Genomic DNA, 11,019 nt, shown 5'->3' with positions numbered 1-11,019 from the left:
TGTATTTGTTGTGCAAGTTTGGTAACCGTGTGGTTTGTCAACAGATCTGGGAAGTTGCTCAGAGGAAGAGTTCAGAATACTGCATGTGCTTTCATTCATATGTACTTAATGTATTTCCATCTGTGGTAGACAGTGTTGTGCATGAACTAGTTCAAAATAACTAGTTCATTGAACAAGTTCATTTTTCTATGAACTTTGAACTGAACGTAACATATTTTTAACTAAAGAACTTGAACTTGAACTAGTTCAGATTTTTGTGACATTCTGAATTGATGCTTAGGTCCAGATGACGTGTTTATTAAACAGAGTTACTGCCTCAGTTATCCACAACAATCTGAGATTGTAGTGATGGGCAGCAGGTGATGGGGAGGATTCATTTTAAAAGATAAGCACAGAATACTCACTCCAACAGTTTCTCTTCGGTTTCTAAAAAAACTGTTAATGAACTGAACATGAACTAGTTAAAAACTCAATTGGTGAACTATGAACATGAATTTATTCATTTTCTTTTGTATGAACTGAACTTTGAACTAGTTCATGTGAAGTGTGAACTTGCGCAACACTGGTGGTCGATGGCCCCTCACCCCGGGGTGGGGGAGCCACGTGGTTGGACCCCCACGGGGCCCCGGCTGAGGGGCCCGGGGCCCCTCATGGTGCCACAGCGTGGGTCTGACACCGACGCCCTTCCTGTTCCGGGACGCGTGGATCTGAACACGTGTTTTTCTCCGCTGGTTTCAGGTGAACATGGTGAGTTTCGGTAGCAGAGCTGCTGGATTGGTTCGAGATCCAGAAGCCTGAGTTTGTCCAGCCGACCCAACCCCTGACCTCTCAGGTCTGCTGCTGCTGCCTCCCCTCAGCCCTTACCCCTTAGCCCTTAGCCCTTAGCCCTTCCCCTTTCCCCCTTCCCCCTTACCCCTTAGCCCTTCCCCCTTAGCCCTTACCCCTTACCCCCTTAGCCCTTCCCCCTTACCCCTTCCCCCTTAGCCCTTAGCCCTTCTCCCTTCCCCCTTAGCCCTTAGCCCTTAGCCCTTAGCCCTTCCCCCTTCCCCCTTAGCCCTTCCCCCTTACCCTTCCCCCTTACCCCTTAGCCCTTACCCCTTACCCCTTACCCCTTAGCCCTAGCCCTTCCCCCTTAGCCCTTACCCCTTAGCCCTTAGCCCTTCCCCCTTAGCCCTTAGCCCTTAGCCCTTAGCCCTTACCCCTTACCCCTTACCCCTTCCCCCTTAGCCCTTACCCCTTACCCCTTCCCCCTTAGCCCTTACCCCTTCCCCCTTCCCCCTTAGCCCTTCCCCCTTCCCCCTTACCCCTTAGCCCTTCCCCCTTCCCCCTTAGCCCTTAGCCCTTAGCCCTTCCCCCTTCCCCCTTCCCCCTTAGCCCTTAGCCCTTAGCCCTTACCCCTTCCCCCTTACCCCTTAGCCCTTACCCCTTAGCCCTTCCCCCTTCCATCATCTCATCCTCACCTCGATGGAGGAGACACGCTGACGTCTGTGTGTGTGTTCCAGATGTCTCGGGGCTGCTGGATTGTACCAGTCCTGTCAGCGGCATCGGGAACAGGTACCAACAGAATGTACACACACGTACACACACACATATATACACATCTTTACACACACACACACACACACACACACACACACCAACAGACAGACACACACGCATACACGCATATACATGTGCACGCACACATGTACACACGTGAATACACACACACACACACACACACACACACACACACGCACACTCTCCCGGGTGTATGTAGTGAACACGTGGGGGGTTGTGCGGTGAAGCTGTGCTTTGTCTCCTAGCGGCTCCCCGTCGTTCCTCTTCAAGCAGCCCTACCTGCCCGTCTCCTCGCCGATGTCCCCAGGTAAGACCCTCCGCCCCCGCCCCCCCCCCCCCCCCCCCCCCCCCACGTGTACGGCCGCTCACGGTCAACATGCGTACTGACTTGTCGCTTCTCTCCCGTCCCTCGCTGCCGACCCAGAGGGTAAAACGTGGGGCAAAAAACACATCAGGTAGACCCTCCCTCCTCTCCTCAGGGTATAGCTGTGAACCCCCCTGGTTCTATTTTTTTTTTTGTTCTCCACGGTTTGGTTGGGTTCTCTCACGCCGCGCGTGTCTCTGGTCTGTTCTGCGCCGCACGCTCGTCCCTCCTTGTTGTACTATTCGTGCTCTTTGTCTCCGTCTATATCCATCCATCCATGCGTCTATCCTCTAATTGGTTCATCTATTGATCCACCCATCCATCCATCCATCCCTCCACCTTTCCATTCTTCCATCTTACCATCAACTCATCCACCTCCTCTCTCCCCCTCCCCCCCCCCCACAGCCGCCCCCTGTCGGCCGTGACCTTCAGCATCCCGTTCGGCCTGGACAGCGACGTGGATGTCGTCATGGGCAACCCCGTCGAGTCCTTCCTGCGCACCTCCTCCTCCTCCCCCTCCTCCGCCGACGGCGCGACGGACGGCCTGAGCTGCGCGGCGGCGGCGGCGGCGGCGGGCGTGGCCCGCGTCCCCTACAGCCCCCCCGAGGACCTCAGCCACCTGGTCAGCGCCTCCCTGCCCTCCCAGCGGGGCCCCTCCTCCCAGTGGGGGGGGCCCCCCGCCTACACCCACACGGCGGGCCCTCCCCCGCCGCCGCCGCCGGCCAGAGACCCGTCGGCCATCGAGGAGGCGGTCACGCTGCACGCCGCCGCCGGCCCCCCGGGGAGGAAGGAGAAGGAGAAGGAGGCGGGGGGAGGGCCTGCTGTGGTGGGAGGAGGAGGAGGAGGAGGAGGAGGAGGAGGAGGACGGAAGGAGCCCCGCCTGCGTCCAGAGGGGGCGCCGGCGGGCTTCTTCCTCCACTCCCCCGAGGGGGCGGACCCCTCCAAGCTCAGCAGCTCCGCCCCGCCCGGCCGCTCTGGGATGTTCCACCGGCCCGTCGGCGGGGGGGGGGAGGAGGAGGAGGCGCCGGGGGCCCCCGGGGGCCAGAGGAGCGGGCGGCGGCGCGGGCGGGACGGGCGGGGGGGGGAGAGGCCCAGCCGGGCCCCCGACACGTCGCGGGACGACGACTCGGTCCTGCGCGACGGCAGCGTGGACTCCTCCGAGGCGTCCGAGGACCTGCCGCGGCACGCGCCGGGGAACCTCCGCCCCGGCGCCGCCGGCGGCGGCGGGGGAAGCGGTAACCCGGGCAACAGCCCCCGCATGACGAACTTCGCCGAGCGGCGGGACAACCGACGGAGGCAGCCGGCGTCCACCCCGGGGGGGGAGGAGGCGAGCCGGTCGACCCCGACCACGCCCTCCACGCCGGCGGGGGGGGGGGGCCGGGGGGCAGGCAGGGGCAGGGGGGGGAGGCCCGGACTCCAGCAGGGGCCCCGAGCCGGGGGGCTCCGAGGCCCGGGAGCTGGGGGCGCGGCTGGAGGAGAAGCGCAGGAGCATCGAGGCCCAGAAGAGACGCATCGAGGCCATCTTCGCCAAGCACCGCCTGCGGCTGGGGAAGACGGCCTTCCTGAAGCTGAAGAGGGAGCAGGGAGAGGGAGGAGGCGGCGGCGCGGAGGAGGGGGCCCACGACGACCAGCTCACCCTGGAGGAGCGCCTCACCCGCATGGAGGAGGAGCTGAAGCAGGAGGAGCAGAAGGAGAAGGAGGAGAAGGAGAAGAAGGAGGGAGGGGAGGACGCGGTTCCTCCGCCGCGGCTGGAGAAGCAGGTGACGTTCGCCGTGGAGAGCCGCAAGGCGCCGCCGCGCGGAGGGGAGAAGGAGACGGAGAAGGAGACGGAGAAGGAGACGGAGACGGAGAAGGAGAAGGAGACGGAGAAGGCGGCGGGGAAAGCAGGGGGGGCGGGCGGCGGCGCCGTGCTGGACGACTACAACGGCGTGGTGCAGAAGCTGAGCGAGGCCCTGCTGTCGCTGCAGAGGGACATGCAGAAGCTGACGGAGCAGCAGCAGCAGCTCATGGGCCAGGCCCGGGGCGCGGGGGCCAAAGGCTCCCCCAAGACCACGGCGCCCAGGACCACCACGCCGCCCCGCACCCCCACCAAGACCCCCGTCCGGACGGCCCAGGCCGGCAAGGCCTGGGTCGTCACCCCGCCGTGTGCGGTCCCGGCGGCCCCCGGCTCGCCCTCCCGACGGGCCCACGCCGTCCACGCCCTGAAGACCCCCATGTCTTCCTCCTGCCCCGCCCCGCGCACCAAGCTCCCCTCCTCCGCCGCCGCCGCCGCCGCCCCCCGCAGCCCCAAGCACCACGCCGGCCGGCCGGCCCACCACCACCCGCCGCCGCCGCCGCCGCAGCCCCGGCCCTCCGAGCTCAAGTTCCCGCCGCTGGCGCGCGTCCTGACCACGGCGCACAACGTGGACACGCTGCCCCACCTGCGGCGGGCGTCGCCCAGCAAGTGCCAGGTGCAGACCTCCTCCTCCTTCCGCATCGGGGGGCCCCGGACCCCCGTGGAGCCCGCCACTGCCGTCCCGCCACCGCCGCCGCCGCCGCCGCAGCAGCAGGAGGAGACGGCCTCGGAGACGGGCTCCAGCGGGACCCCCACCCAGTTCAGCCTGGAGCTGGAGCTGGAGCAGGAGGAGGGGGGCGTGCTGGGCGACCTGGTGTCCCTGCCGGGGCCCCTGCGCCGGGACCGCTCGGGGACCACGCTGGGCAGCAGCTCGGGGGCCCCGTCCGAGTGCTCCTTCGAGAGCGAGACCCTGTCGCTGTCGGCGGCGTTCGGCGCCCTGGCGGCGGCGGCGGGGGGGACGGGGGGGATGATGGCGGAGGCGGGGGCGGAGGGCGGGCGGAGCAAGGCGTCGCTGTCGTCCCTGGCGGGGCCGGAGGCGGGCAGCGACGAGCCCACCGACGGGGACCAGGAGTTCTCCTCCGACTCCATGAGCGACCACACGGAGCCCGGCCTGGGGCCCGGCCTGGGGCCCGGCCCGGGGCCCGCCCTGGAGCCCGGCGCGAGGGGATCGGAGGGGGGGCCGGCGGCCTCGGGGCCCAGGGAGGAAGCCTTCCCTCAGACGGAGGCTGAGCGGCCGGCGGGCGGCCGGGCCGCACCCAGAGGGGGAATAGGATTCGTCTTTGAGGTGAATGTGAGGAAGTGACGAAATGAAGGGAATGCAGAGTAAAATAATCGACCTGGAAGACAAATCGAATCTGACTTATTGTTGTTGATGATCGGTGTGATGATGATGGTGTGTGTGTGTGTGTGCGTGTGTGCGTGTGTGTGTGTGTGTGTGCATGTGTGTATGTGTGTGTGCGTGCGTGCGTGTGCGTGCGTGCGTGTGCGTGTGTGCGTGCGTGTGTGTGCGTGTGCGTGCGTGTGCGTGTGTGTGCATGCGTGTGTGTGTGTGTGTGCATCTGTGCGTGTGCGTGTGTGTGTGTGCAGGAGGAGATGCACAGTGAGGGGGAGATGGCCCAGCGGAGGGCTCTCCTGCTGGAGCGGCAGCAGAGACGAGTGGAGGAGGTGAAGGAGAAGAAGAAGCGGAGGCAGTGGCACGAGAAGGAGAGCGAAGAGAACGAGAGCAGGTGCTGCAACGTCACGCACAAACACACAAACACACAACACACAACACACAACACACAACACACAAACGCACACGCGCCAACGCAAGCCCCCGCCTGTCGTGAACCCCATCGGTTATCGTTTATTTCTGTTTCTTATATCGATGTGTTTCAGTATTTTCACATTTTTATCTTGATCTCCTTCTAGTTATTTCTTACGCTCTTGTACTTCTGTGTGACACCAAAACTCCCCACCAGGGGTCACTAAAGAACTAAACTAGATTTAAAAATGATGTCGATTCGTTTTTTGTATTAAAGGTGACCTGGTGGTATGTTATACCAGTGTGATCAGCCGTTACAAGCCATTTTGAAAAGCAGCCTCTTCTGACATCACAAGTGGGCGTGTCCAGATGAGCATCGTTTGCTACGGTCCACTGGGTGAGCTGGTGGACTGATCTATGCAGCACACCTCTAGGTGAACACGCCCACTTGTGTGATGTCAGAAGAGGCCGATTTTCAAAACGGCTTGTAGCGGCTGATCACACTCCCCCCTGGTGGCGTAATATGTCAGCTTTAATACAATACACACATGACCTATAATAATAATAATAATAATAATAATAATAATAATAATTTATGAAATTGATATAGTGCTTTTCAGTGACCCAAAGATGCTTAACCTGGTCCCTTCTCCTCAGACCCGGCTCCTCTGAGGAGCGCCACAGGTCCCCCTGCCCCACCCCTCCCCCGGGCACCACCTCCCCCTACCCCACCCCGCCGGGTACGCCCGTCCGCTGGGGGGACTTCACGCGCGGCGAGCACAACCTGAGGCACCAGCTCAAGATCATGGCCGACCTGGGCAAGGTGCTCCAGCAGAAACCAGCAGCCAATCAGGGACGAGCCAGCAGCAAGAAGACCCGCCCCCGGGCCCGCCCGCGCAGCGCGTCCCGCGTGCAACCACCGCTGTCTCACAGCCTGGACAACGGCATTCTGGGTAACGGGGGAGATGGAGTTGAATCTGTGGCTAGGCTTGCATCGCTGTGTTTGTTTAAGTAGAGTGTCAGTGGATGGCATGACTATCACGTTGAACGATGACTATTTCCTATGTTTCTCTCTCTCTCTCTCTCTCTCTCTCTCTCTCTCTCTCACGCGCTCTCTGCGGTTGTCTCTCTGCCTCTGGTCGCTTCTATCCAAGGCTCCAAGTTAACCAGGGAGTACTCGCACTCCACCCTCAACCTGGCTGCTGGGGAGCGAGGCACCAGTGACAGTGAGCCTGCCAAGAAACCTCCAAGGTGCTTTTGAGTGATTCTACAACAAAGTAACTAGCGTGTGATCCCAGATGCATCCCAGATGGGATGCCAACGAACATGCTACAGAACATGCACATCAATAGATACTATTGGTGTATTGTACTCTCCCTCCTCTGCATCTTTTTACCTTAGGCTATCCAAAGGAAAGAGGTTATCCAAATACGTTTTCACAGTCGCTTAGTAGTCAGATATAAAAACACATTAAGAACATATGAAGCAAAATGAAAAGTGTGTTTTGTCATATTGTTGCTTTGTGTTTATTCACAGTGCTCCGAATTCGCCTTTGAGGTGTATATCGTCAAGCAGACCAATCACTACGTCAGTTAATCCAAAATCCCAAACAGACGGCGATGTTTGTTCCAACGGCACACCCCCTCCCTCAGATTACACAGGTACACTAACGTATATTACGGTTTTTGTAGTCATTCAATAAAAAGTAAACAGAAAGAAGTTGGTAATGCAGACCAATGAGTGTGTGTGTGTGTGTGTGTGTGTGTGTGTGTGTGTGTGTGTGTGTGCTGCTGTGTATTTGCAGGTCCAAAGCTCTTCAAAGAGCCCAGCTTCAAGTCCAACAAGTTCATCATCCACAACGCTCTCTCTCGCTGCTGTCTGGCCGGCAAGGTCAATGAGACGCAGAAGAACAAGATCGTTGAGGTAGGAGGTGGTCAGGGTCCTTTTAAGTACATGTAATTACTCACTTACCCACAATGCAACATGCACTGTATGAGAGAACAAGAAAATCTGAAAATAAACTAAAAATAGAGAGAGGAACTGAAATCGCAAAAAAAAAATTGAGAGAAGAAAAATTGAGAGAAGTAAATAAACGAAAAAAGGAGAAGAATAAAGGAGAAGACAAGCAAATCGAAAGAATATGGAAAAAAGAGGGAGAGAAAAAATAAAGAGGGAACAAGAAAGTATAGGGTTTGGTTTGGGATTAGGTTTTAGGGTTAGGGTTAAGGTTCAGGGTTAAGGTCTGATCTTAGGGTTAGGGTTAAGGTTCAGGGTTAAGGTCTGATCTTAGGGTTAGGGTTAAGGTTCAGGGTTAAGGTCTGATCTTAGGGTTAGGGTTAAGGTTCAGGGTTAAGGTCTGATCTTAGGGTTAGGGTTCTGCAACAGGGTTACGTTTTAGGGTCCGATTTTTTTGAGTGTCCTTTTAGGGTTTAGTGTTAGGTTGAGCCTCTTAGGCTAAGGGTTCGACCTGTAGGCGTCGTGGAGCAGTATGCTGGACGTCTAAACGGTACAGTACAGTACATCTTAAACCGTCACGTCCTAAACAAACCACCAACCGCTCACCTGCATGTTCTTGCGGGCAAATAAAACCCCCATACTTTTCCTCAAGACACAAACGCAGATCGAAACCACAGCACAATACGACCAATAGCCTGAACACGTGTCCCCTCGTCGTCTCTGAGACTCAGCCCTGCCGTCGTTCTCCTCCCCCCCCCCCCCTCCATGCTTCAGGAGATGGAGAAGAGTCCGGCCAACCACTTCCTCATCCTGTTCCGGGACGCCAGCTGCCAGTTCCGCGGCGTGTACACCATGAACCCGGACACCCAGGAGCTGGTGCGGCTGACGGGCGTGGGCCCCCGGGCCATCGGCTCCGCCCAGGTGGAGTCCATCTACAAGTACAGCTCAGACAGGAAGCAGTTCAGCGCCATCCCGTCCAAGACGGTGGGCATGAGCGTGGACGCCTTCACCATCCCGGGCCCCCTCTGGCACGGCGGTGGCGGGGCGGGGGGGGGGTCCGCCGGGGGGGGGAGCCGGAGGGCCAGCGTTACCAAGAAAGTGGCCGTGTCCAAGTGATGTCTGAGTTCACTTTCCTGGACAGGACCTTTTCCTGTGCCATTCACTTGAGTCCTTCCAGGAGAGTCGTAAAACGTGCTTGCTGAACCTCTTTGGCACAACTTGAAAAGACATTTCTTACCTGTTTAGGATTCGGGGTTCATATTAGGATTCGTATGGATTCAACCCATCTTGTTTAGGATCGAAAAATATGTATGAGTCCGGATAGTATGTCCTGTGTGGGCCATAGCAGGAACTCATTGGGTTTAAGCACGATTCATTAGAATACTTGGGCCCCACAATGTATGAGTGTTGGGTGGTCCAAGATTGCCCAGTACTATCATTATTAGATTTACAGGCAGAAATGATTGATCTCATGTACTTTTGCTGAGGAAAGTTGCAGTCCCTTTTAAATGTAGGCCTATGGCACACAAACCCCTTCCTTTAGAAGAATGAACAGACGTTTCTCAAAACCCCAATAGACCTGATGAAAATACTGGACGTGAATACGTTCATTTATCATTTCATTGATTAAAAATGAAAATGGTTTGCTTTAATTTATTCATGTGGAAGAGAGCGTTCCACGGCGATGAATGATTATGGGGAAAATGGACCTCCACGAGTCTCAAAAATCTTCCAGAAGCTTCTAGTGGTTTTCACGATGGTGGACTGGCGTCGGCTTTATACCTTACACCAAAACACGGTAACCACACCTTTAAATGCCTTCAAAAGTCAGAATGATAGACAGGACTTTTATTTTCTACATTCGCTTTTTTTTTTAAGATTCCCAGTGAACAAAACACGTCCAGGCGATGTCAAGGATGTGTTTTTCTTGCTGTATCAAAGTCTTTCAGAGCGTATTTTCAGAACACTCTGTGGACATCTCTCCTAATTCAAAGGCTGAATGGTTTGTAAACACCCACATTAGTAGACAAATATCCAAGGTTGTATTTAAACATCTTGATGCTGGTACCAAGTTGTTTAAAAGCACATGGGGGGAGGGGGGGGGACGGGGACATAATCAGAGAATGAATGAAAACAGCAACATGAAAGCACACCTTTTTTTCTTATTGTTTTTTTTTTTCAAAATGATTGACAGCCATATTCATGGAAAACGTTGTTCTGTGAATAGAGGGAGAGTTGTAAATATGAGCGGCGGTAGGAGGGCCTCCTGAAGCATGAACTGGGGTCAGGCGAGACTGGTTCACCATGTTTACACCAGTGATCGAATGTGTGTCTTACAGGCTGTCTGACGAGCAACAGTGAACTCCAAAAAGGCTTAACTAGTGCACTGTGCACAATTTCACGCTTTGATTCAGCGAAGGACCAGGGCATTGACTAAATGTATCCCTGGTAAGCTTCTGTGTAAATTGTCTCACTGAATTAAATGGATCCAGCATATTCCGTCTTTCTGTCTCTTTAATGCACAACTGTTTCTTCTACCACGGCGCTTGATTTCATCAGGTTGTCAACGTTCTTCCCTTCTTTTGTGTTATAGCCACAAGAAACAATAGCAACAACATCAATATGCAAATATACCTGAAACATTGCATACTTGTGTACGTCCATATGTATACTAATAGCGGTCAATAATTATATTAAAATATATATATTCTGATTTGGGGTAGGTACAAATATTTCAGAAACATTATCAATAAGGGCTAAGGTTAGCCCTTTAGTCCTAAGGCACCAGTAATGCCATAATTCCACAATTGTTTTATTATTTTATTGCATTGTACATAAAACATGAAGCTCAGTGGTGTACATAATCCAAATCACTAATGCAGAGTGATGCAACAGCTTCACCATGGGTGGTTGAGGCATGGCACCGCAGATCCACATACAAGCATGACGTGAACTGGGAATCAGATTTGAGATTGTCTTTCTTAACACAGGGGGCCCCTGTGATTGATGTGGCCCCGGTTGTCTCATGTGTGCAAATCAGTCAAATTCAAATACACTGAGACATAAAAAAAACAGCAACAAAAAGACAACTGAAGCTCGAAGTATTGTGGACGTCCAATTGAATCTGATGAAATGTACGTGTTTTATGAATTTGTATCCAAAGAACTGTGTAATTATAGGCACTTTCGAGTGTAATATGCTCATTGAAGATGGATGAAGAAACAATGCAACGATACGAGGAACAGTTAAGAGTAAATATGTAGGGCCGTTCTGACACGGCCACTTTCTTAGTAACGCTGGCCTTCCTGCTGCATGTCTAAAATAAACTGTGCCAAGAAATCCCAATATTACTTTGCTTTGCAAAAACCACAAAACGACAGAACTAATGAAGAGAAGTCGTCTATTACGCAGCAACACATGACTTAAGGAAAGCCCACACTGACAGTAAAAGCCATATAGCATGAAGAACTTCACGACTCAATAGCCCACACCATGGAGATGCCTTTTGAATGACCTTCAGTATAGGATGCTACCAGTAGTTACACTACCATGTATCTTACA

The 11,019-nt window shown here is 55.2% G+C and overlaps 1 protein-coding gene across 1 annotated transcript in view; it reads left to right on the top strand.

Annotated features, from left to right (window-relative positions):
* LOC311341075 (calmodulin-regulated spectrin-associated protein 3-like) overlaps positions 1 to 8,574 on the top strand; it is a gene marked incomplete at both ends in the record, with an annotated part of 11,774 nt that extends 3,200 nt beyond the window's left edge. The window contains 13 exon segments of the mRNA XM_084465986.1: positions 739 to 756; positions 758 to 832; positions 1,806 to 1,867; positions 2,330 to 2,675; positions 2,772 to 3,341; positions 3,343 to 3,630; positions 3,778 to 5,043; positions 5,346 to 5,485; positions 6,160 to 6,455; positions 6,657 to 6,753; positions 7,039 to 7,163; positions 7,307 to 7,425; positions 8,233 to 8,574. Coding sequence (XP_084322112.1) covers positions 739 to 756; positions 758 to 832; positions 1,806 to 1,867; positions 2,330 to 2,675; positions 2,772 to 3,341; positions 3,343 to 3,630; positions 3,778 to 5,043; positions 5,346 to 5,485; positions 6,160 to 6,455; positions 6,657 to 6,753; positions 7,039 to 7,163; positions 7,307 to 7,425; positions 8,233 to 8,574 — 3,744 coding nt within the window.
* Between the last annotated feature and the right edge of the window lie 2,445 nt (positions 8,575 to 11,019).

Source organism: Micromesistius poutassou, assembly GCF_964030765.1.
Source record: "Micromesistius poutassou genome assembly, chromosome: 3".
In the NCBI taxonomy this organism is placed as follows: Eukaryota; Metazoa; Chordata; class Actinopteri; order Gadiformes; family Gadidae; genus Micromesistius; species Micromesistius poutassou.
The sequence above is the reverse complement of the archived record's forward strand: the minus strand, read 5'-3'. Positions and strand labels throughout refer to the sequence as shown.